Raw genomic sequence first — 27,155 nt, 5'->3', positions numbered from 1 at the left:
TGCTACCTGTGCCACGTGCTAGCAAGGGAAAAAAGTAGAAGGATCAGGCAGATCATTGCGTGGCTGAGAGACTGGTGCAGCAGGCAGGGCTTCAGATTCTTGGATCATTGGGATCTCTTCTGGGGGAAGTATGACCTGTTCAAAAAGGAAGGGTTATACCTGAACCCGAAGGGGACCAATATCCTGGCGGGAAGGTTTAATAAAGCTGTTAGGGAGAGTTTAAGCTAATTTAGCAGGGGGATGGGAACCGGAATGATAGAGCCGAGGGGGGGAAAACAGAAATAAATCTAAAATAGTGAGCAGTAAAGATGTCAGGAAGAACAGGCAGGTGATGGGGCAAATTTGCAGCCATTGGGATGAGTTGCAGTGCAATCAAAGCAAAAAGTACCAAATACTGAACTTAAGGTGTTATACTTACATGCACGCAGCATAAGGAATAAGGTGTAATAAGAGACTACTAGACAGGTATATGAAAGAATTTAAGGTGGGGGGTTATATGTGAGGCAGGGTTTGCGGGTCAGCACAACAATGTGGGCCAAAATTTGAGAAAGAGAAGCCAAAATCCGATGTGTCGGTATTTCAGTGGAGTAAAGGAAATTACAGTGGCATGAGAGAGGAACTGGCCAAGGTTGACTGGAAAGGGACACAAGCAGGAAGGACAGCAGAGGAGCAGTGGCTGGAGTTTATGAGAGAAGTGAGAAAGGTGCAAGATAGATATATTCCAAATAAGAAGAAATTTTCAAATGGAAAAAGGATGCAACTGTGGCTGAAAAGAGAAGTCAAAGCCAAGTAAAAGCAAAGGAGAGGGCATACAAGGAAGCAAAAATTAGTGGGAAGACAGAGGATTGGGAAGTTTTTAAAAGCTTACAAAAGGAAACTAAGAAGGTCATTAAGAGGGAAAAGATGAACTATGAAAGGAAGCGAGCAAATAATATCAAAGAGGATACTAAAAGCTTTTTCAAGTATATAAAGAGTAAAAGACAGATGAGAGTAGATATAGGACCAATAGAAAATGATGCTGGAGAAATTGTAATGGGAGATAAGGAGATGGCGGCAGAACTGAACAAGTATTTTGCATCAGTCTTCACTGAGGAAGACTTCAGCAGTATACCAGACACTCAAGGGTGTCAGGGAAGAGAAGTGTGCGCAGTCACAATTACGACAGAGAAAGTACTCAGGAAGCTGAATAATCTAAGGGTAGATTAATCTCCCGGACCAGATGGAATGCACCCTCGTGTTCTGAAGGAAGTAGCAGTGGAGATTGTGGAGGCTTTAGCAATGATCTTTCAAAAGTCAATAGATTCTGGCATGGTTCTGGAGGACTGGAAGATTGCAAATGTTACTCCGCTATTTAAGAAGGGGGCAAGGAAGCAAAAAGGAAATTATAGACCTGTTAACTTGACATTAGAGGTTGCGAAGTTGTTGGAGTCAATTGTCAGGGATGAGGTTAGGGAGTAGCTAGAGGCATATGACAAGAAAGGCAGAACTCAGCATGGTTTCCTTAAAGGAAAATCCTGCCTGACAAACCAATTACAATTTTTTGAGGAAATTACAAGTAGGCTAGACAAGGGAGATACAGTGGATGTTGTATATTTGGATTTTCAGAAGGCCTTTGACAAGGTGCCACACGAGGCTGCTAAACAAGAGCCCATGGAATTACAGGAAAGTTACATACATGAATAGAGCTTTGGCTGATTAGCAGGAAACAGAGAGTGGGAATAAAGGGATCCCATTCTGGTTGGCTGCCAGTTACCAATGGTGTTCCACAAGGGTCCGTGTTGTGGCTACTTCTTTTTACGTTGTATAACAACGATTTGGATTATGGAACAGATGGCTTTGTGGCTAAGTTTGCTGATGATACAAAGATAGGTGGAGGGGCCGGTAGTGCTGAGGAAACAGAGAGTCTGCAGTGAGACTTGGATAGATTGAGAGAATGGGCAAAGAAGTGGCAAATGAAATACAATGTTGGAAAGTGTATGGTCATGCACTTTGGTAAAAGAAATAAACAGGCAGACTATTATTTAAATAGGGAGAGAATTCAAAGTTCTGAAATGCAACAGGACTTGGGAGTCCTCATGCAGGATACCCTTAAGGTTAACCTCCAGCTTGAGTTGGTGGTGAAGAAGGCGAATGCAACGTTGGCATTCATTTCTAGAGGAATAGAGTATAGGAGCAGTGATGTGATGTTGAGACTCAAAAAGGCACTGGTAAGAAGTACTGTGTGCAGTTTTGGGCTTCTTATTTAAGAAAGGATGTGCTGACGTTGGAGAGGGTTCAGAGAAGATTCACTGGAATGATTCCAGGAATGAGAGGGTTAACATATGAGGAACGTTTGACCGCTCTTGGACTGTACTCCTTGGAGTTTAGAAGAGTGAGGGTGGACCTCATAGAAACATTTCGAATGTTGAAAGGCATGGACAGAGTGGATGTGGCAAAGTTGTATCCCATGGAGGGGGAGTCTAGTACAAGAGGGTATGACTCAAGGATTGAAGGGCACCTATTCAGAACAGAGATGTGAAGAAATTCTTTTAGCCAGAGGGTGGTGAATCTGTGGAATTTGTTGCCATGGGCGGCAGTGGAGGTCAAGTCATTCAATGTATTTAAGGCAGAGACTGATAGGTATCTGAGTAGCCAGAGCATCAAAGGTTATGGTGAGAAGTCGGGGGAGTGGGACTAAATGGGAGAATGGATCAGCTCCCATTTCATCAGAATGATAAAATGGCGGAGCAGACTCGATGGGCTGAATGGCCGCCTTCTGCTCCTTTGTCTTCTGGAGTTCAACAGATTGGAGAAGTAAAGCAAAAAAGAAAAGTGTGGTAAAGTTAAAGAAAAAGCAAAAAATAAAAAAAAGTAAGAGTGGAGATTTTGGGACAGGTGTGACCTGTACAAAAAGGACAGGTTGCACTTGAATACCAGGGGGACCAATATCCTTGCGGGGAGATTCACTAAGGCTACTGGGGAGAGTTTAAACTAGAATTGTTGGGGGGGTGGGAACCAAACTGAAGAGACTGGGGAAGAAATGGCTGGCACACAAATAGAGAAAGCCAAGAGACAGTGTGTGAGGGAGGATAGGCAGGTGACAGAGAAGGGACACGCTCAGACCAAAGGTTTGAGATGTGTCTATTTTAATACAAAGAGTGTTGTGAACAAAGCGGATGAGCTTAGAGTGTGGATCAGTACTTGAAGATATGATGTGGTGGCTATTACAGAGACTTGGATGGCTCAGGGACAGGAATGGTTACTTCAAGTGCCGGGCTTTAGATGTTTCAGAAAGGACTGGGAGGGAGGCAAAAGAGGTGGGGGCATGGCACTGTTCATCAGAGATAGTGTCACAGCTGTAGAAAAGGTGGACGCCATGGAGAGATTGTCTACAGAGTCTCTGTGGGTGGAGGTTAGGAACAGGAAGGGGTCAGTAACTTTACCGGGTGTTTTTATAGGCCACCCAATAGTAACAGGGATATCGAGGAGCAGATAGGGAAACAGATCCTGGAAAGGGGTAATACTAACAGAGTTGTCGTGATGGGAGATTTTAATTTCCCAAATATTGATTGGCATCTCCCTACAGCAAGGGATTTAGATCGAGTGGAGTTTGTTAGGTGTGTTCAGGAAGGTTTCTTGACACAGTATGTAGATAACCCTACAAGAGGAGAGGCTGTACTTGATTTGTTATTGGGAAATGAACCTGGTCAGGTGCCAGATCTCTCAGTGGGAGAGCATTTTGGAGATAGTGATCATAATTCTATTACAGCATTGGAGAGATATAGGAATAGACGAGTTAGAAACGTGTTTAATTGGAGTAAGGGGAATTATGAGGCTATCAGGCAGGAAATTAGAAGCTAAATTGGAAACAGATGTTCTCAGGGCAAAGTACGGAAGAAACGTTCAGGGAATATTTGTGTGGAGTTCTGCATTGGTATGTTCCAATGAGACAGGTAAGTTATGGTAGGGTACTGGAACCATGGTGTTACAAAGGCTGTAATAAATCTAGTCAAGAAAAGAAAAGCTTACAAAAGGTTCAGACAGCTAGGTAATGTTAGAGATCTAGAAGACTATAAGGCTAACAGGAAGGAGCTTAAGGAAATTAGGAGAGCCAGAAGGGGCCGTGAGAAGGCCTTAATGGGCAGGATTAACACCAAGGCATTCTACAAGTATGTGAAGAGCAGGAGAATAAGACGAGAAAGAATAGGACCTATCAAGTATGACAGTGGGAAAGTGTGTATGGAACCTGAGGAAATAGCAAAGGTAATTAATGAATACTTTGCTTCAGTATTTACTATGGAAAAGGATTTTGGTGATAGTAGTGATGACTTGCAGCAGACTGAAAAGCTTGAGCATGTAGATATTAAGAAAGAGGATGTGCAGGAGCTTTTGGAAAGCAGTAAGTTGGTTAAGTCGCCGGGACCAGATGAGATGTACCCCAGGATACTGTGGTAGACCAGGGAGGAGAATGCTGAGCCTCTGGCGATGATCTTTGCATCATCAATGGGGATGGGAGTGGTTCCGGAGGATTGGAGTGTTGCGAATGTTGTTCTTTTATTCAAAAAAGGGAGTAGTGATCGACCAGGAAATTATAGGCCAGTGAGTCTTACCTCAGTGGTTGTTAACTTGATGGAGAAGATCCTGAGAGGAAGGATTTATGAATATTTGGAGAGGTATAATATGATTAGGAATAGTCAGCATGGCTTTGTCAAGGGCAGGTTGTGCCTTACGAGCCTGATTGAATTTTTTGAGGATGTGACTAAACACATTGATGATGGAATAGCAGTAGATGTAGTGTACATGGATTTCAGCAAGACATTTGATAAGGTACCCCATGCAAGCCTTATTGAGAAAGTGAAGAAGCATGGGATCCAAGGGGACATTGCTTTGTGGATTGTCCAGAGACGGGTCATATTGTGCATGGAGGTCGGTCACCAGTGCAGTGCTTCAGTGATCTGTTCTGGGATCCTTACTCTTCATGAGTTTTATAAATGACCTGGATGAGGAAGTGGAGGGATGGGTTAGTAAGTTTGCTGATGACACAAAGGTTGGAGGATTTATGGATAGTGTGGAGGGCTGTCAGAGGCTACAACGGGACATTGATAGGATGCAAAACTGGGCTGAGAAATGGCGGATGGAGTTCAACCCAGATAAGAGTGAAGTGGTTCATTTTGGCAGGTCAAATATGATGGCAGAATAAAGTATTAATGGTAAGATTCTTGGTAGTGTGGAGGATCAGAGGGATCTTGGGATCCAAGTCCATAGGACGCTCAAAGCAGCTGCACAGGTTTACTCTGTAGTTAAGAAGGCGTATGGTGTATTGGCTTTCATCAATCGTGGAATTGAATTTAGGAGCCGAGAGGTAATGTTGCAGCTATATAGGACCCTGGCCAGACCCCACTTGAAGTACTGTGCTCAGTTCTGGTCACCTCACTACAGAAAGGATGTGGAAGCCATAGAAAGGGTGCAGGGGAGATTTACAAAGATGTTGCCTGGATTGGGGAGCATGCCTTATGAAAACAGGTTAAGTGAACTCAGCCTTTTCTCCTTGGAGCGACGGAAGATGTGAGGTGACCTGACAGAGGTGTATAAGATGATGAGAGGCATTGACAGTCAGAGGCTTTTTCCCAGGGATGAAATGGTTCCCACTAGAGGACACAGGTTTAAGGTGCTGGAGAGCAGGTACAGAGGAGATGTCAGGGGTAAGTTTTTTACGCAGAGAGTGGTGAGTGTGTGAATGGGCTGCCGGCAATGGCGGTGGAGCCAGATACGATAGGGTCTTTTAAGAGACTTATGGATAGGTACATGGAGCTTAGAAAAATAGAGGGCTATGGATAAGCCTAGTAATTTCTACGGTAGGGACATGTTCGGCACAACTTTGTGGGCTGAAGGGTCTGTATTGTGCTGTAGGTTTTCTATGTTTCTATGGAGTGAAAAAAAGTCAAGTGCAAAAGAGTAAAAGATTACAAGATTTTAAAAGCACAATGAGTGTATGGGCACTTTATTTGAATGCCCTAGTATTCAAAACAAGGTCAGTGAACTTGTGGCACAAATCAGTACAAGGAGATATGAATTAGTGACCATTACAGAGATGCATTTGCAGGGTGGATTGGATTGGGAATTAAATATCCAAAAATATCAAGGTTCTATGAGAGGATAGGCAGGAAGGAAAAGATGTTGGTTAGCGCTCTTAAATAAAGATGAGATCAGGGCGATAGTGAGAGATGATACAAGATTTAAGGAGCAGAATGTTGAATCCATCTGGGTATAGATAAAGAATGGTAAAGGGAAAAATTCACTGATGGGAGTTGTCTATTGACCACCGATTAATAACATTACAGTGGCACAGGCAATAAAAAGAGAAATATCTGAGGCATGGAACAGCAGTTATCATGGGGGACTTTAACTTTTACATAGATTGGGTGAATCAAGTTGGTCGAGGCAGTCTTGATGAGGACTTCATAGAATGCATCCATGATGGCTTTCTTGAACAGCATGTTACTGAACCTACAAGGGAATGTGCTATGTTAGATCTGGTCCTGTGCAATGAGACAGGTAAAATTAGTGATCTTGTAGTTAGGGATCCTCTTGGAAAGAATGATCACAATATGATTGAATTTCTCATAGAAATCGAGGGTGCAATAGTTTAATCTAAAACCAGTGTATTATGCCTAAACAATACAGACTACAATGGGATGAGGGAGGGTTTGGTTAGTGTAGACTGGAAACACAGGTTATATGGTGGGGTAGTTGAGGAACAGTAGAAGACTTTCAAAGAGATTTTTCCACGGTGCTCAACAAAAGTGTATTCCAGTTTGGGCTCCTTATTTTAGAAAGGATATACTGACATTGGAGAGGGTTCAGAGAAGATTCATGAGAATGATTCCAGGAATGAAAGGGTTACCATATGAGGAACGTCTGGCAGCTCTTGAGCTGTATTCCCTGGAGTTCAGGAGAATGAGGGGGGATCTCATAGAAACATTCCAAATGTTAAAAGTCCTGAACAGATTAGATATGGCAAAGTTATTTCCCATGGTAGGGGATTCTAGGACAAGAGGGCAAGACTTCAGGTTTGAATGACGTCCTTTTAGAACTGAGATGTAGAGAAATTACTTTAGTCAGAGGGTGGTAAATCTGTGGAATTTGTTGCCACAAGCGGCTGTGGAGGCCAAGTCATTGGGTGTATTTAAGGCAGAGATAGAAAGGTTCTTGATTAGCCAGGGCATCAAAGGGTATGGGGTGAAAGCAGGGGAGTGGGGAATGATTGGATAAAGTGGATCAGCCCATGATTGAATGGCGTTGCAGACTCGATGAGCCGAATGGCTTACTTTCGCTCCTAAATCTTATGGTCTTATGGTATAAAAACAAGGACAGTAAGGGTGGGGAGAGCCAGCCTGGGATAACTCAGGAAATAAAAGAAGGCATCAAAATAAAAGTTCATGCATACAAAGTCGCCAAGGGTAGTGGAAAAATGGAAGATTAGGAAAACTTTTAAAAGCAACAAAGAACCACTAAGTGAGCAATAAAGAAAGGGAAGCTAGATTATGAAAATAAACTAGCACAAAATATAAAAACAGATAGTAAAAGTTTTATTAATTATATAAATGGGAAAAGGGTGGGTACAGTGAACGTAGTTCCCTTGGAGGTTGAGAAGAGGGAAATTGATATTGGGTAATGAGAAAATGGCCAAGGCTTTGAATGACTATTTTGTCAGTCTTCACGGTGGAGGACAAAACTAACATGCCAAAGAGAGATGTTATGGCTGCGATGGAAGGTGACAAACTTGATACAATAGCTATCACTAAAGAGGTGGTGCTGAGCAAACTTGTGGGCCTGAAGATAGACAAGTCCCCTGGTCCTGATGGAATGCATCTCAGGGTACTGAAAGAAATGGTAGAAGTTATAGGAGAGACTTTAGTGATTCACCAAAATTCCTTGAACACTGGGATGGTCTCAACAGATTGGAAGACGGCAAATGTAATGCCACTGTTCAAAAAAGGATGTAGACAAAAGGCAGGTAACTACAGACCAGTTAATTTAACATCTGTAGTTGGGAAAATGCTTGAAGGTGTCATTAAAGAAGAAATAGCGAGACATCTGAAAAGAAATGGATCCACCAAGCAGACACAGCATGGATTCAGCAAAGGCAGGTGCTGTTTGACAAACTTACTGGAGTTCTTTGAGGATATAACAAGCACAGTGGATAGAGGGGAACAGATGGACGTTATTTACTTGGATTTCCAGAAGGTGTTTGATAAGGTGCCACATAAAAGACTTATCCATAAGATAAGGGTGCACAGAGTTGGGGGTGATGTATTCGCATGGATAGAGGATTGGTTAACTGATAGAAACAGAGAGTTGCGATACAAGGGTATTACTCTGGTTGGCAATCAGTGGTGAGCAGTGTGCTGCAGGGGTCAGTGCTGGGCCTGCAACTGTTCATGATATACATTAACGATCTGGAAGAGCAGACCAAGTATAGTGTATCTAAGTTTGCTGATGACACTAAATTGAGTGGAAAAGCAAATTGTGCAGAGGATACGTTGAGTCTGCAGAGAGATATCGATGGTTAAGTAAGTGAGCAAGAGTCAGGCAGTTGGAGTACAATGTTGGAAAATGCAAGGTCATCCACTTTGGAAGGATAAATGAAAGAGCAGATCATTATTTAAATGGTAAAAAATTGCAGCATGCTGCTGTGCAGAGGGACTTGAGGGTGCTTGTGCATGAATCACAAAAGGCTGATTTGCAGGTGCAGCAGGCTATTAAGAAGACAAATGGAATGTTGGCCTTCATTGCTAGAGGGATTGAATTTAAGAGCAGGGAGGTTATGTTGCAACTATACAGGGTACTGGTGAGGGCTCACCTGGAGTACTGTGTGCAGTTCTGGTCTCCTTACTTGAGGAAGGATATACTGGATTTAGACGTGGTGCAGAGGAGGTTCACCATGTTGATTCCAGAGATGAGGGGGTAGACTATGAGGAGAGATAACAGACCCAGGCAACTCACTCGCTGAGATTCAGAAGAATGAGAGGAGATCTTATAGACACATATAAAATTATGAAAAAGATAGATAAGATAGAGGCAGGAAAGGTGTTTCCAGGGGTAGGTGAGACTAGTCCCTTTGCACCTCTGATTTTTGAACTTTCTCCCCATTTAGATAACTATTGTTCTTTTTACCAAAACGTATTATCATACATTTCCCAACACTGTATTCCATCTGCCACTTTCTTACCCTTTCTTCCAATCCATCTAAGTCTGCTGCAGTGGCATTGCTTCCTCAGCACTACCTACCTCTCCAACTATCTTTGTATCATCCACAAGCTTTGCCACAAAGCCAGCAACTCAATTATCCAAATCACTGACAAACAATACTAATCCCTGAGAAACACCACTAGTCACTGGCAGCCAACCAAAAAAAGGTTCCCTTTATTCCCATATGCTGCCTCCTGCCTGTCAGCCAGTCTTCTGTCCGCGTCAGTATCTTTCCTGCAATGCATAGGATTTTATCTTGTTACACATCCTCATGTGTGGCACTTTATCAAGTAATCCAAGTAAATGACATTCACTGCTTTGTCACCCTGCTTGTTACTTCCTTGAACAACTCTAACAAATCTGTCAGGCAAGATTTCCCTTTACAAAAACCATGCTGACTTTAATTTATTTTATCATTAGTCTCCAAATACCCCAAAACCTCATCCTTAATAATAAACTCCAACATTTTCTCAACCACTGAGGTTGGGCTAACCGGCTTATAATTTCCTTTCTTTGCCTCCCTCCCTTCTTAAAGAGTGGAATGACACTTGCAATCTTCCAGTCCTCCAGGACCATATCAGAATCAAGTTATTCTTGAAAGATCATAACGAATGCATCCATTATCTTTTCAGCAACCTCTCTCAGGACTCTGGGTTGTAGTCCATCTGATCTAGATGACTTATCCACCTTATGATCTTTGAGTTTGAATAGCACTTTTTTGTTTCTAATAACAATGGCACTCACACCTGCTCCCTCACACTTACGGACCTCTAGCACAGTGCTAGTGTCTTCCACAATGAAGACTGATGCAAAGTTCTCATTCAGTTTATCTGCCATTTCTTTGTCCCCCATTGCTACCTCACCAGCATCATTTTCCAGTGGTCCCTTTTACCCTTTATATAACTGAAAAAACTTTTGGTATCCTGTTTTATATTATTGGCTAGTTTGCCCCCATTTCACTTTTTCCCTTCTTCTCGCTTTCTTAGTTGCCTTTTGTTAAAAGCTTCCCCATCATCCATCTTCCAACTCACTTTTGCTGCCTTAATATGTCCTTTGCTTGACTTTTATGCACTTTCCTTGTTAGGAAAGTTGCCCACCCCTACCATTTGAGAACTTCTTCGGTGGGACATAGCTTTCCTGCGCCTTATGAACCGTTCCTAGAAACTTCAGCCAGCTCTGCCCTGCCATCATCCCCACTAGTATTCTCCTCCAATCCACCTGGGCAAGCTTTTCTCTCATGCATCTGCAATTCCAATTATTCCATTACAATACTGATACATGTGACTTATGCTTCTCCCTCTCAAACTGCAGTATGAACTCAATCATATTACAATTGCTGCCCCCACAAAGGGTTTCTTTACATTAAGCTCCCTAATAAGATCTATGTTATTACATAACACCCAATCTAAGATAGCCTTTCCCCGAGTAGGCTGAAGCACAATCTGCTCTAAAAAGGTCATCTTGTAGGTATTCAACAAATTCCCTCTCTTGCAACCCAACACCAATCTGATTTTCTTATCCCCTTGCATATTGAAGTCCACCATTACAACTGTGTCATTACCCTTATTACATACCTTTTCCAGCTCTCTTTACAATCTCAAACCCCTCATCTTGGTTGCTATTTGGAGGCCTATATATGATTCACATAATGGCTTTTTCACGCTTGCAGTTTCTTAACTTCACCCACAAAGATTCAACATTCTCTGACCCTCTGTCACCTCTTTCTAAAGATGTAATTCCATCTCTTACCAACAGAGCCACACCACCACCTATCCTTTTGATAAAAAGTATATCCTTTGATGTTAAGGTCCAAATATGACGTTCTTTCCCACAACATCATACAGACTAATCTTTAATTGCACCACAAGTTCATCCACTTTATTCCAAATGCTATGCACATTTAAATACAGCACCTCCAGTCCTGCATTCTTCGCCCTTTTGAATTTTTCCTCTGTGGTACAATTTAACTCTTTGCTGCCTGCATTTGTATCCAATCATTGGCTTGTCCTTCCTTACATTCATGTTACACCCATCATCTCCTTGTAAACCTGCTGGTTCATCCTCAACTCTATCATGCTGGTTCCCATACCTCTGCCAGATTAGTTTAAACCACTCGCAATAGCTCTAGTAAACCTGCTCACAAGAATATCGGTCCCCTTCGGATTCAAGTGCAACCCGTCTCTTTTGTACAGGTCCTATCTACCCCAGAAGAGCACCCAATTATCCAGAAATCTGAATCCCTGCTCCCTGCTCCAATTCTTCAGCCACGCATTTATCTGCCACCTCAATCTATCCCTATCCTTATTGTCACATGGCACAGGCAGCAATCCGAGATTACTATCCTTGAGGTCCTGCTTCTCAGCTTCCTTCCTTCCTTCCTCTTTTTTTCAGAATCTCCTCCTTTTTTCTACCTGTGTCGTTGGTACCAATACGTACTGTGACTTCTGGCTGCTCACAGTGCCTTTTCAGGATATTGTGGATGTGTTCAGAATCATTGCAGACCCTGGTGCCTGGGAGGCAAATACCATCCATGTTTCCTTTTTGCGTCCACCAACTATGGAGACCCCTATTAATTATTTCTGGTTTTATTTTGCTATATTTCTACTCTATTCTTGCTTGGTGCAACTGTAACGAAACCCAATTTCCCTCGGGATCAATAAAGTATGTCTGTCTGTCTGTATTCCTGCTGCCATCCTCTTCAGCCCCCTGCCTTTCTGTGCTGCAGGGCCAGATTCAGTGTCAGAGGCACTGCCGCTGTTGCTTCAGATCAGATAGATCAGCCATGATCCTACTGAATGGTGGGGCAGGCTCGATGGGCCAGATGGCCTACTCCAGCTCCTATTTCTTATGTTCTTCCCCCAGGTAGGTCATTTCCCCCAAAGGTTCTCAAAATGGTAGTTATGGTGGCAGATGGTTGCCTCTCTGACTGCAGCCCTGTGACTAGTGGAGTGCCGCAGCGATCGATTTGTCATTTATATCAACAATCTGGCTGATAATATGGTTAACTGAATCAGTAAATTTGCAGATGACACCAAGATTGGGGTTTTAGTGCACAGTGAAAAATGAACTTTCTACAAGGGCATAATTGAGAGCATCCTGACTGGCTGCATCACCAGGAAACTGAACCTCCCTTAATCGCAGGACACCGCAGAGAGTGGTGTGGACAGCCCAAAGCATTTGTAGTTCTGAACTTCCCGTGATTCAGGACAGGTGTGAAAAAAGGGCCCGAAGGAGCACTGGGGACCCAAGTCATCCCAACCACAATCTATTCCAGCTGCTACCAACCAGGGAACGGTACCGCAGCATAAAAGCCAGGATCAACAGGCTCTGGGACAGCTTCTTCCACCAGGCTATCAAACTGATTAACTTGCGCTGATTTGAGTGTACTTCTATGTTACATTGGCTGTTCTATTTATTATAAATTATTATATATTCCTATGATTACACACTGCACATTTAGATGGAGACATAACATAAAGATTTTTACTCCTCATGTATGTGAAGGATGTAAAAAATAAAGTCAATTCAATTCAGTGTTATGGTGAAGTTGTATGAAGTGTTGATAAGGTTTAATTTGGAATACTGTGTATAGTTTTGGTCACCTACCTACAGGAAAGATATAAATAAGGTTGAAAGATTACAAGGAAAATATCAAAGAATTTTGTGGGGTGTAGAGGACATATCTCACAAGCATGAATATTCAGCTTGGATTGTGGGTTAATTCCTCCTCATTCCCACACTTTACTTCTGGTGTTTCAAAATTATTGCTGACGTGTTTGCCTTTGCTATTATGTTGTTAACGTTGTCATCATTGTTGACTGACCTTGAGAAAGTGTAGCCAATGGAATAAACTTGTCCACAGAAAGATTCTTGCCATCCACAAGGGTGTTTGTTTCTGTGCCTCAGATATTTGGTGCAGGATGATGCATAGTTTCTATTTTCTTTACACTTAATGTGAGCCCAAAATTGCCCAGACAATGGCAAATTTGTCCACATCTTGCTACATTTCAGTTTCCGAGCTTGCATTGTGCACAGATCTCAGCAAAAGGTAAGTATACTAAGATGGTTTCTCACTTTTGGATTTGGTTGACTCTCAGGTTAAAAAGAACTGAGAGTCCAAGATCTAAGGCAGAGTCCATCATCATTATCAGGGTAGACATCAGACATTATTGCAGAAAGCATTATACTGAGTAGTGATGGAGGCACACACACAGTCTTGGTTCAGGAATTGATCTGAAAATTCTCTTTCTTCCGTTACCTGGGAAGTTTTTACCTGTGATGGACTGGGCTACATCCACTACTTCTGTAATATTTTGCATGCAAGGGCATTGGTGTTTCTATACCAGGATGTGATGCAGCCAGTAAATATACTCTCCACCACACATCTACAGAAACTTGTTGAAGTTTTAGATGTCATACCAAATCTTCACAGACTTCTAAGGAAGTAGAGGCGCTGCTGTGCTTTCTTCATAATTGTGCTGAAATGATAACACCCTGCCTACCTGTGACTCCACTTTCAATGAACCATGCATTCCAAGGTCCGTCTGTTTCATACCATTCCCCAGAGCCCTGCTGTTCACTGTGAAAGTCCTACCCAGAATTGACTTTTCAAAATGCAATACCTCGCTCATTCAAATTAAGCTCCATTTACCATTCATTGGCCCAATTGAAAAAGATCCTCGATCATTTTTAATTAGTTAGAGCTTCATTGTCATTGCTGAGGACAACCAGATTGCAGTCCTATTCCATTCAGAGCAAAACAACATGCTGGCAATTCAATTACTAAAACACAATGACTACATTTTTAAAAATGTCTGAGTTATTTAGAATGACTTCTAAGTTGCAACTGAATTAAAAACAAACATCTCTAAAATTAAAAGAAACAGTGGCTACCCCATTCAAGTACTGCACATGACCATGTTATAAACATTTGATAACCAACTTCATTGTTCACTTTGTTCACTATTATTCTCATGGACCACATTGTTTAATGGTTTAGATAGGACACATATCCATGAACTATTTCTCCCAGTGTGAAGTTTAAAAACAAAAGCCATAATTCTAATTCTAAAATAGGGCTCAGAGTGAATGAGGAGCTGCCAGTATTACCCGCTTGTGGCTTTGTGAGAGTTGCTCCTGTTCTTGCTCTTTAACCCTAAGCACCTCTTCTAGCTCTTGACATCGAGACTTCAAATCCATACCCTGAGCAAAAGAAAGGCATATACACTGCATCATATAACCATCATAAGCAAAGCTTCCAGGATATTTTGAAAATGAAAATAAATAAACACATAATTTAACAAAAAACTAATTCACCAAAAAAGGATACATTTAACCTCATACTTTGTCAAATATTCTCTCTTTTTCCCTTTGAATCTGTTGCTCTGTTTCATCATAGAGGTGTTTAATTTCTCCAAAGTATTCTGTCTCCTTTCTGCAAATAAACAAGACATTTAGTTTGAGATGAAGCTGTTTGTGTTGAAAGACTTCAAACAAGTGTCAAATACAGGCCAGGAACTATCAAGAACGAAAAGTGGGATGTGCAAGGAGCATGGGTTCCAATTCCTGGAAAATTATTTATTTTTACTTTATTTAGAAATACAGCATGGAATAAGCCCTTCCAGCCCAACGAGCTGCACCACCCGGCAACCCACCTATTTAATCCTAGCCTAATCACAGGACGATTTACAATGATCAATTAATCTACTAACCAGTACATCTTTGTGGGAGGCAACTGAACAACCCAGAGGAAACCCACAGTGTTCACGGGGAGAATGCGCAAACTTCTTACAGGTGGTGCTGGAATTGAACTCCAAACTCCGTAATGCCCCGAGCCATCATAGTTTTAAGCTAACCGCTACACTACCATGGTATTCCTCCTTTCTGATATTCCTATTATGTGGTACTGACTCCAGTTCAATATCTTCAATCAATCATACAGGTCATTCTGAGGATTAGATGGTCAGTTAGATAGATAATTATGAGGAGGTGGATTTGAGCATTGTGGTATTGCATAAATGCATCAATTTTATCTCCGAGGTCACGCATCAAGATTTTAGACCAAGCAAATCTGAAAAAGACTAAAATCTGAACTAAAACTGATTCTCATTGAATGTGTTGTTCTATTTCAGTGGAGCAGACAGCGTCTGTGGAGAGAAAGAGGATGTTTCAGCTATATAGAACCCTGGACAGACCCCACTTGGAGTACTGTGCTCAGTTCTGGTCGCCTCACTACAGGAAGGATGTGGAAGCCATAGAAAGGGTGCAGAGGAGATTTACAAAGATGTTGCCTGGATTGGGGAACATGCCTTAAGAGAATAGGTTGAATGAACTCGGCCTTTTCTCCTTGGAGCGATGGAGGACGAGAGGTGACCTGATAGAGGTGTACAAGATGATGAGAGGCATTGATCGTGTGGATAGTCAGAGGCTTTTTCCCAGGGCTGAAATGATTCCCACTAGAGGACACAGGTTTAAAGTGCTGGGGAGTAGGTACAGAGGAGATGTCAGGGGTAAGTTATTTACTCAAAGAGTGGTGAGTGCGTGGAATGGGCTGCTGGCAACAGTGGTGGAGGCGGATACGATAGGGTCTTTTATGAGACTTTTGGATAGGTACATGGAACTTAGAAAAATAGAGGGCTATAGGTAAGCCTATTAATTTCTAAGGTAGGGACATGTTCGGCACAACTTTGTGGGCTGAAGGGCCTGTATTGTGCTGTAGGTTTTCTGTGTTTCTATGTTCGTGTGTCAGGTCGATCACTTTTCAACTTTTCTTATTTCCACGTATGCTTTTCAATTTGGATTTTGAGTACTTGTTGAATTTAGTTCTGTGACTTGGAATCCAGTTAGTCATGGAGTCATACAGTTGAGAATGCCGGCTCTTTGCTCCAGCATGTCCATGCCAACCATTAAGTATCAGCACTGGACCTGCAGCTTCAGGTAGAAGACCTCCTGGAGGATCTGTAATGTATACCACACATCTCACACATCTATCCAAACTAACATCCAGTTATGCTGGACTACCTGATTAACACCTTAGAATTGATAGTCATCCAGCTTATTGCTTGGATTTTATGAGTGATGGGAACAATCAGTTTAGATACACAATTCACAGATTTTTTTAACAATGCCAGTTATCTGTTAAATCGAAATTATTATAATGCAAGCAAACCTTTTTAGAGCAAACTCCATCATTTCCTTTTCCTTGTTTGCCTCTTGTATCTGGATGGAAATTTTTCCCAGAAGTGCTTCAAAATTACTGAGCAATTGCGGCTCATCTTTCCGAAGTTGCAACCAAAGGATTTGTACTTCCTCTTGACTAAAAAATATATATAGATGCATTTGATATCTGCCCCTTGGCCAATTGTTTTCAATTATCTACAAGGTCATACAATTTATCAAAACCTGAAATGTTCAATAAAAAGTACTGGAAATATTTAATAGCTCACACAGTATTGGACATTGATATACACCAATTGTGGCAAGTTGCAGATAGTTGAGATCTGAGCTCCTTACGTATCAAACATTGCCAATACATGAAGACATAGGGGCAGAATTAGGCCATTTGGCACAGCAAGTCTGCTCTGCCATTCAATCATAGTAGATTTATTATCCTTCTCAACCCCATCATCTGCCTTTTCCTTGACAACCTTACCAATTGGTTGTAATCAAAGGTTGTAATCTCTGACAACCTTACCAATCAAGAACCCATCAACCTCTGCTTTAAATATACCCAATGACCTGGTCTCCACAGCCATGAATTCCATAGATTCAACACCTTCTCACTAAAGAAATTCCTCCTCATCTCTATTCTACAGAGCCGTCCTTCTATTCTGAGCATGTGCCCTCTGGTCCTAGACTCGGCCTCTCCATTCCCACTCTGTCTAGACCTTTCAACATTATGTAGGCTTCAATGAGGTTCCCCCAGCATTCTTCTAAACTTTAGTGAGTACAGGCCCAGAGCCATCAAATGCTTCTCATATATTATTCCTTTTATTTTCAAGATCATTCTCAATATCCTGTCTTGTCGAGCCAGATAGACTCTATGACCAAGAGAGAACACCAGCATCTCTACTTCCCCAGAAGGCTAAGGAAATTCAGAACATTCTTGACCTGCACCACCTTTGTTACAGATACATCCCACCTGAATGCATCAGGCCTGTTATGGCAACTGCTCTGCACAAGACTGTACATACTCCAGAGAGTTGTGGTGACAGTTCAGCACATCACAGAAAGAAACCTTTGGACTCTACACCTCACTGCCTCAGAGAAGCAACCAACATAATCAAAGACCCTTCCCACCCTGGAGAGTCTCTCTTCTCCCCATTTCCTTGGGGGCAGAAGATACAGCACACACCACCAGGCTCAAGGACAGCTTCTATCCTGCTGTTATAAGGCTACTGGAAGGACCTCCTGTACATTGAAGATGAATTCTTGATCTCACAATCTACCCAGGTATGGCCTTGATCATACTGTTGGTCTGCACTGCACTTCCCCAGCAATTATAACACTATGTTATTTCAGTGGAGTAAAGGAAATTACAGTGGTATGAGAGAGGAACTGCCCAAAGTAAATTGGAAGGAACTGCTGACAGAAATGGCAGCAGAGCAGCAATGGCATGAATTCCAGGGAAAAAAGAGAGGAAGATGCAGGACAGATATGTTCCCAGAAATGAAGAAATACTCAAATAGCACTCAGTACCTGACAAGGGAAGTGAAAGCTAATGTAAAAACAAAAAGAGAGGGCACACAACAAAGCAACAATTAACAAGAAGAGGATTGGGAACATTTAAGAACCTGAGAGAGGTTGCTGAAGAGATAACAGATACATTGGTCATAATCAAGTCAAGTCACTTTTTTTTTCAAGTCAAGACCCTTTTATTGTCATTTCGACCATAACTGCTGGTACAGTACATAGTAAAAATGAGACAACGTTTTTCAGGACCATGGTGTTACATGACACAGTACAAAAACTAGACTGAAATACATTAAAAAAAACAACAGAGAGATAGCTACACTAGACTACAGACTTACACAGGACTGCGTAAAGTGCACAAAAACAGTGCAGGCATTACAATAAATAATAAACAGGACAATAGGGCAAGGTGTCCATCCAAGCTCTGGGTATTCAGGAGTCTGATAGCTTGGGGGAAGAAGCTGTTACATAGTCTGGTCGTAAGAGCCCGAATGCTTCAGAGCCTTTTCCCAGACGGCAGGAGGGAGAAGAGATCTTTCAAGAATCACTTGATTCTGGCAAGGTCCCGGAGGACTGTATGATTTGAAATGTCACTCCACTCTTTAAGATGGGAGGAATGCAAAAGAAAAAAACTTGGACAGGTACATGGATGAGAGGTGTATGGAGGGGTACGGTCCAGGTACAGCTCAGTGGGACTAGGCAGAAAAATGGTTCGGCACAGCCAAGAAGGGCCAAAAGGCCTGTTTCTGTGCTGTAATGTTCTATGGTTCTAAAGGAAATTATAGACCAGTTAGTCTAACCTCAGTGACTGGGGGAAGTGTTGGATGTCAGCATGGTTTCTGTAAAGGGAAATCTTGTCTGACACTTTTTCTGATGGCCCAATCAGTGGCAGGAGTATGCAACAGCAATGAGATTTCTCACAGGTCGTTGACGCTTGTTTTAAATGAGAGCTTCATGAGCTTTCAGACTCATTCAAATGGCCCAGTGGCAGGAACATGCCACAGCGGCTAGGTTTCTCACAGGTTAACAACCCCCATTTAAAATGAGAGCTTTGTGTGGGCTCTCAGACTCATTCAAATGGCCCCACTGCAGGAGCATGCCACAGTGGCGAAGTTTCTCACAGGTCCACAACATTCATTGAAAAGGAGCTTCACGGGCTTTCAGACTCATTCTAACAGCCCAATCAGCGGCAGGAGCAGGCCACAATGACGAGGTTTCTCGCAGGTCAGCGATGCTTGTTTAGAAGTACAGAAGGGACAAGCAGGGCGGCGTTGCTGGGAGTAGGCCAGTGGTGAGTGTAGGAGTGTCAGGATCTGGCTCAAAGGAAGCTTTGGCTCAAAAGAGGCATTGGCTGTAGGTAAGTTTCTGTTAAGGCTCCCTTCCTTTTTCCTTTTACTGTACCTAGTGTAGTAAATAGCTGTTGTGTGTTCTTCATGCCTGCTGTTGGACACAAGACAAGGTAGGACAAAATCAGCATGGTCTATCCGTTGCCCTTTGGTGGTGAGGGAGCAGGTATAAGGACAACAGTACAATTCCTTTACATCCACATCCCACATCAGAAAGCCCTGCTGGGACTGGGGAAATGGAACAGTTAAAGTGGCAGACAACATCGATGGCAAGGAACCGGGCCAGAGGGAAAAGGAGAGAGTTAGGGGAGAAAGGAACTGGGCCAAATAGAAAAGGAGAGAGTTAGGGGAGAAAGGAACCAGGCCAGAGGGAAAAGGAGAGAGTTATTAGGGGAGAAAGGACAAAGTGAAACAGGAGCTCTGCCATGGGCCTCCTACTTGTGGATTGCAGGCAGGAGAATGAAGCAAGTTCTGCGAGTTACAAGTAATCTATTGTGATTTTGTGCAATGTTACCATACACCTTGATGTGATTTAATTTTTCTTACCCTTTGAACAGATTCTTTGCTCCCAGGTTGTCTATTAGCATCTGAAAGCAATGTTCCTCATCGTTGTCCATCATCATCAACCGTTTTTCTGATGGATCCCAATTTAGCCCTTCATTTTGATCCTGGACTGAATTTACCTTGCTTACAAAAATCTTTTCTTTAAGCAGAAATTGACCTGAACGACAAAAACTTTCAGGTTATAAAGATCAATTAATATAAAAACACGATTATTTTGCATTTTGATCAGTTAAATATCAAATGATAGCTTAGGATTATTCATCATAAAGATCTTTCAGTGCATTTCCACCATGTTTAGATGCATCAACAAATCTAGAACAAAGCATCTATTGTTTTTATATGTTTGTCGATTTCTCTTAATTTTCATCCAACAACATTTCTGCAATCTGAATACAAATCAGACAAGTATTTATAAGTTCCATTTGTTACTGTTCCTTGTAAAACTAATGGGTATTTTAATAAACATGAAACCTACAATGAACCTGCATAAAACGGTAGCATTTACAAATGCTTTCAAATATTTTCTTTGATGCACTATAGTGAAGGAACCTAGTGCAGTTTTAAAACAGACACATTAAGTACAAAATAGCTCACTTAGTAACTCTGCAATGGCCAGTCCCAGGCCTGGATGCAAAAGGAGGAGGGTTGGACATGAGGCTAGAAAGACCATAGCTACAGAAATGCCAAAAGAAGCTTCAAAGATCTCATCCCTGTGAGAGGAATGGGACACAAAGAAGATGGGCTAGACATGGAGACAATGTGAAAGACTGGCCAGGACAACAGACTCTGGTAAGCTACTGTCAGTTGCCTATCCCCCAGTAAGAAGTAAATAAACTTATTGGGTTAATGCTGAATTCTCTAAATGCTCAAGTCCCACTCCACAAGTTGCTGTTTCAGAAGAGAAGTACTGAGGGAGAACTGCAGTGCCAAAGGAGCATTGAGGAACCAATAAACTATTGGAGACTGTACAAACAGAACACTGCCAGAGTGCTGAAAGAATTCCTCTCTGCTGAAGATACAGCACAGAGAGCATGCCACAATGTGACTGGTACTATGGAGCTAAGGTGGGGTGAGCAGTTCTGAAAATACCTTTAAGAGTTTTACTGTACTATTCACTCATTGCACTGAGGAGTAATCATTTTTTTACTAAATCAACTTCATAAATAACAATGATAAATGTGATTTTAAATATTCCTGCATCCAAAATAAAAGCTTAACTTTGAGACCAGAAAGCCTGCAAACAGACACAATTAGTAGATATTTTGTGAGGGTTTGAACTGAATCGAGGGCATGGGTGTATTGAGGTGAAAACCACTCCCTATTCTTACACCATCATAAAAGACTACATAATTCCAAATTAATGATTATTTCTGTTTGTAATTCCTCTGTCAAAAGCTTCAGGCAATTAATAAACTTACTCCTTGTTGTAGCTTAAGTTTAACAATTGAAGAAGAAACTCACTAAATCCTGTAGTAAATTCCTCCAGTGTAAGCTTTCCATTCCCGTCTGTATCCAATGCATCAAACACATCCTTCAACTGCTCTGCACTGAGCGATACCTCTGCCTGAAGGTACTGGGAAAATGAGAAACTTAATTCTGCAGAATTCTTTCCAGTCACACCAGAAAATACCAATGCACAATATGCAAAAGAGCACATTACCAATGTCACAGAGCATCAGCCAAAGGAGTGTGAAAGGACTAAATGTAAAAGAAAAATGACTTAAATTTGGAGAGGTTGGAGACAGTTCTGTACACAGAAACAAAGCAGATGGTGCTGTAGATACAGTGTAGATCAGGCAACAGCTGTGGAGAGAGAAACATTGCAGATTAGTGACTGTCTGAGAAGTATTTAGCTTTTGAAACAGAAGCACAAAATCAGTCTAAAGGTTATGATGCAGTCAACAGTATAGAAGAATGAGCACACACCAAGCACTTTTCAGAGTCAAATATACTGAAGACTAGGGCAAATAAGGAAATTGAAAATAAGAAAATAAAAAACAAGATTCAATAAAATGGTATGGCAACAATGCATAAAACATCTGGCATGGAATTGTTAGGTCAAAGGGCCTGTATCCGTGCTGTAATACCATATGACCTTATGGGTCTAAAAATAGGAGTTACTGGAGACCACAGATCCCTCTACACCTACAGGACTATTGAGCTAGAGGCAACTTACCAAAAGAACAATATCTGTATCATCAGTTATGATGAATAGTCTTCAAATTGAAATGTTTCTCTTTCCACAGACTTTCAAATTTTTTGGTTTGATTAATGCATCTTTTATTTGTGATGCACCAGGGTTAGGGAAAGCTATTCTGTATATTTTATACAGGAATATCATCTCTTAGATTTGGTAATAAACTGGAACTTGGCTCTTCTAGCTGCCTATCACCTCTCATGACTCTGTCTTCTTCTACTACCCATAGTGCTTTCCTCTTAGATTCCTTCTTCACCTCTCCTGCCTATCCCCTCCCTACTTCCCCTCCCCCACCCCTTGATCTTTCCTCTGATTGGTTTTTCACCCGGCACATTCCACCTTCCCCCCACGTTCTTTATAGTGCCCCTGCCCCCTCCTTCTTTAGTCCTGATAAAGGGTCTCGGCCCGAAACGTTGACTGCTCCTTTCAACGGATGCTGCCCGACCTGCTGAGTTCATCCAGCTTTTTTGTACGCCTTGATTTGTCCACAGCATCTGCAGTGTACTTTGTGTTTAGCAGTGGCAAACCTGCCTGCCAGAATGCTGGTCCCCCACCTGTAAAGATGCAACCCGTCTCCTTTGTACAATTCATCCTTGCCCCAAAACAGAGCCCAGTGGTCTAAGAATCTAAAACCCTGCTTGCCGCACCAGCTCCTCAGCCACACATTTCGAGATCCCCTATCTCCCTGCCCCTGCCCTCACCAGCACGAGGAACTGGAAGCAAACCGGAGATAACACCCTGGAGGTCCTGCTTTTCAGCCTTCTTCCGAGTTCTCTGAAGTCCCGCTGCAGAATTTCTTTCCTCTTCTTCCCAAAGTCATTTGTGCCGACATGCACTACCACTTCCAGCTGTTCACCCTCACCCTTGAGGATGCCCTGCAATCAGTCTGTGATGTCCTGGATCCTGGCACCAGGGAGGCAACACACCATCTTTAAATCCCGCCTGTTGCCGCAGAAACCCCTTTCTGTACATCTCACTATGGAGTCCCCTACTACCACAGCTCTGCCTGATGTCTTGGCTTTGCTTCAGTGCGAATTTTTGACTCGCAGACTTGTCCACCTCTCAGACTGGCAGTGTCTTCTGCCCCGACAGCTTCCAAGAAGGTGAACCTGTTTTCAAGAGGCACATCCCCGGGATTGGAGCTATAAGTGACAGTACAGTCATGGGTATAAAGGAAGTGGAGAAGGGAACTCAGGACACAACCCTGGGGGGGGGGGTGCACCTGTGTTGACGGTCAGAGGGGCAAAGGTGAAGGAGCCCATCCTTACCATCTATCTGTGATCCGATAGGAATTCTAGGATCCAGCTGCACAAAGTGGGATGCAGGCCGAGAACTCTGAGCTTCAAGTCTGGAGGGAATTATGGTGTTGAATGCTGAACCGTAGTCCAGGAACAGCATTCTAACGTATGTACAGTCAGCCCTCCTTATCCACGGATTCAACCAACCGCGGATCGGGAAAACTTGGAAGTTCTCTCTCCTGCACTCGTTGTTTGAGCATGTACAGACTATTTTTCTTGTCATTATTCCCTAAACAACACAGTATAACAACTATTTACATAGTATTTACATTGTATTAGGTATTATAAGTAATCTAGAAGTGACTTAAAAGTACAGGCAGTCCCCAGGTTATGAATGAGTTCCGTTCCTGAGTCCGTCTTTAAGTCGTATTTGACGTCAGGACAGGTACATCTGGTATTATTTAGCATCAGTTAGTCAAACGTTTGTCTTTGTTTATAGTACATATTTTACCTTTCTATGCATATAAAACACTTAAGCAACATACGTATTTCAATAATTAAACCACTGCGTTGCTTAGTAATAATTGTAGCTTTCATTGGGGCAGGGCCTTTCACATGCTCCATTAAAATTGTTCCGATCGTTGACCAACTGTAGCCTAACACTTTTCCAATGTCCGATGGTGTTTCACCTCTTTCCGATCGCTTTATTACTTCCACATTATTTTCAATCGTGATCATGAATATTTTCGTGAACAGAAACACTGTGGATTCAGAGCTACGCTGCCAGGTCCTAATGTCCACCGTACTGAGACATGCTAAATAAAGTCCAAGGTTCTGCTGGGTTCTAAAGACCACCGTACTAAGCCAGCTTAAATGAGGGACTTGAGCATCCGCGGGGATTCCCAGAACCAATCCCCCGCAGATAAGGAGTGCCGACTGTATCCCCCTTCTCTAGGTGAGGACGGTGTGTAGTGCTGTGGCTATGGCATCATCAGTAGACCAGTTCCATCAGTAGGTAAACTGTAGGGGTCCAGTGTGGGAAGCAGCATGTTGCAAATGTAGTTTTTAACCAACCTCTTAAAGCATTTGCTTATAACTGAGGTGAGTGCAACAGGGCGCCAATCATTCAGGCATGCTACCTTGGTTTTCTTAGGTACAGGGACAATAATGGATGATTTGAAACAAGAGGGTATTACGTGCTGGGAGAGGGAGAGATTAAAAATGTCCATAAACACACCAGCCAGCTGTTCAGCACACACTTTAAGGACACATTCTGGGATGCCATCTGGCCCCGCTGCCTTGGAAATGAAAAAGGAATTGTTTCTTTCAGTATCATCTGGTTCACCCTTCGCTCCCCAAAAGGCATTTAGACAGGTACACACATCAGAAAGATATGAATGTGTTGTGCAGAATGGTCTGCTTCTGGTCTGTAAACCTCTGTGACTCTATGTATACAGTATTATCCCATACAACTGCAAGAGATGCCACATCTCCTCTTCTAGTACTTCCCTTTCTGCTGCACATGACTTCAGCCTTCTTCTTGGGTTGACACAGTGGCAAGTAGAACTGCTGCCTCACAATTCCAATGAGCCAGGTTGAATCCATGCATTGGGGTTAGTGTCAGCTCCTGTCTGTATGGGATTTGCCCTTTGACTGTGTGTGTTTCTCCTGAGTGCTCTGGATTCCTTTCAAACCCTAAACATCTACAGATTGATTGGTTAATTGTCCATTACAAATGGTCCGTAAAGTGGAACTGAGTGGAAAAATCAGCTTTAGACAGCATGATGCTGCCAAAAGCATTGTAAATGTAGAAACATTTTTATTTAAAAAAATAAAGGATGTGCACATGAAAAGTTATGTCTATAAGGGCTATGGGCCAAGTCAGGAAGGGGGATTCAGGTAACTAGTTGTTCATTTCCTATTGCCATGGACACAATAGATTAAATGGTATCTTCCAGTCTCATATAATTCAATGTAAAATGCAAAAACAAAACTAGCAACATCGGCACACAAATAATCACCATTGTCTCCTTATCAGTAGAGGTTTCCTGAAGTGTAAAACCAGAAGAAATAAAAAGGTAGTCACTTCCCTGAGGATGTTCCCAACAGAGAGTCACTCAGATGAAGAAGTATTTTTTTTAATCTGATTTTTTTTTACTTAAATTTCTAACGTTACTAAAAAATAAAATATATATTTTCATGAATAATAATAAAAACATAATGTATCAATCATGCAGAACACCTTGAACATCATACCTCCAGATCTCTTTGGTTAATAAAGCCCTTGCATTCTCGGTCACAGATCAAGAAAAATTCCTGAGCTTTCTTTGTCAGATCCACTTCAGCCCTCTTCCAGTCAACCGCTGAAACACTATCTTCATCTTCAATTGTTGTCTCTCCCAAGGGAACTTTGCCAAAAGCTGCCATGATTCAATTCCAAAAGGTCAGGCCACTTCAAATTCTTGGACTTGTTCTACACTCTACTTTATAGGTCCCTTAATTCACCCGTGGCACCTGAAAAAGGAAAACAAATTCTTTGGAAGTCTTAGTAAGTTCATAGATAAATTAGATTTTAGTAAGTAAACCCAAAATAAATGTTAAATAATTGTAACTACATAAATGAAAAGAGGTTAATAAATATCACAATGGCAGGGCTTTTCAAAGAATAGTAAATTGTGCTAGTACAATGGAATAACTATTGCAGGACAACTGGCTTGCCTTATTTATCAGAACTACAAATTATTGATTGGTTTGTTTTCGTTATATTTACTGAAATACAATAAGAAGCTTTTGTTTCCATGCCATTGATACAAAAGTTGGCGTGTTGTGGATAGTCTGGAGGGTTGTCAGAGGTTACAATGGGACATCAATGGGATGCAGAACAGGGCTGAGAAGTGGCATATGGAGTTCAACACAGTAAGTGTGAAGAGGTTGATTTCAACAGGTCAAATATGATGGCAGAATAAAGTATTAATGGTAAGACTCTTGGCAGTGTGGAGGATCAGAGGGATCTTGGGGTCCGAGTCCATAGGACACTCAAAGCAGCTGCGCAGGTTGATTCTGTGTTTAAGAAGCTGTATGGTGTATTGGGTTTCATCAATCGTGGAATTGAATTTAAGAGCTGAGAGGTAATGTTGCAGCTATATAGGACCCTGGTTAGACCCCACTTGGAGTACTGTGCTCAGTTCTGGTCACCTCACTACAGGAAGGATATGGAAGCCATAGAAAGGGTGTAGAGGAGATTTACAAGTATGTTGCCTGGATTGGGGAGCATGCCTTATGAGAATAGGTTGAATGAACTTGGCCTTTTCTCCTTGCAGTGATAGAGGATGAGAGATGATCTATGAGAAATGTGTGAGATGATGAAAAGCATTAATAATGTGGATAGCCAGAGGCTTTTTCACAGGGCTGAAATGGCTAACACAAGGGGGCATAGTTTTAAGGTGCTTGGAAATAGATACAAGGAGGCTATCAGAGGTAAATTTTTCACACAGAGAGCGGTGAGTGCGTGGAATGCTCTGCCAGCGAAGGTGGTAGAGGCGGATACAATAGGGTCTTTTAAGAGACTCTTAGATAGGTACATGGACTTAGAAAAATAGAGGGCTATGCAGTAGGGAAATCCTAGGCAGCCTCTAGAGTAGGTTACATGGGCAGCACAACATTGTGGGCCAAAGGGCCTGTATTGTGTTGTAGATTTAAGTTCTATGTTCTATCCAGATAGATTGTTCAAAACATAAGTACATAAGGTGCTTGGGAGTAGGTACAGACGAGATGTCAAGGGTAAGGTTTTTTTTACTCAGAGAGTGGTGAGTGTGTGGAATGGGCTGCCAGCAACAGTGGTGGAAGCAGATACGGTACGGTCTTTTAAGAGACTTTTGAATAGGTAAA

The 27,155-nt window shown here is 42.1% G+C and overlaps 1 protein-coding gene across 1 annotated transcript in view; it reads right to left on the bottom strand.

The window, feature by feature from the left end:
- cracr2aa (calcium release activated channel regulator 2Aa) overlaps window positions 1–25,763 on the bottom strand; it is a 114,040-nt gene extending 88,277 nt beyond the window's left edge. Inside the window, exons 1-6 of the mRNA XM_073057716.1 lie at window positions 25,524–25,763; window positions 21,294–21,405; window positions 19,815–19,989; window positions 16,400–16,546; window positions 14,575–14,665; window positions 14,341–14,433 (exon numbers count right to left, since the gene is read on the bottom strand). Coding sequence (XP_072913817.1) covers window positions 14,341–14,433; window positions 14,575–14,665; window positions 16,400–16,546; window positions 19,815–19,989; window positions 21,294–21,405; window positions 25,524–25,694 — 789 coding nt within the window. The 5' untranslated portion in view covers window positions 25,695–25,763. The remainder of the gene's footprint in view (window positions 1–14,340; window positions 14,434–14,574; window positions 14,666–16,399; window positions 16,547–19,814; window positions 19,990–21,293; window positions 21,406–25,523) is intronic.
- Between the last annotated feature and the right edge of the window lie 1,392 nt (window positions 25,764–27,155).

This window comes from Hemitrygon akajei, chromosome 10, assembly GCF_048418815.1.
Source record: "Hemitrygon akajei chromosome 10, sHemAka1.3, whole genome shotgun sequence".
Classification (NCBI taxonomy): Eukaryota; Metazoa; Chordata; class Chondrichthyes; order Myliobatiformes; family Dasyatidae; genus Hemitrygon; species Hemitrygon akajei.
The sequence above is the reverse complement of the archived record's forward strand: the minus strand, read 5'-3'. Positions and strand labels throughout refer to the sequence as shown.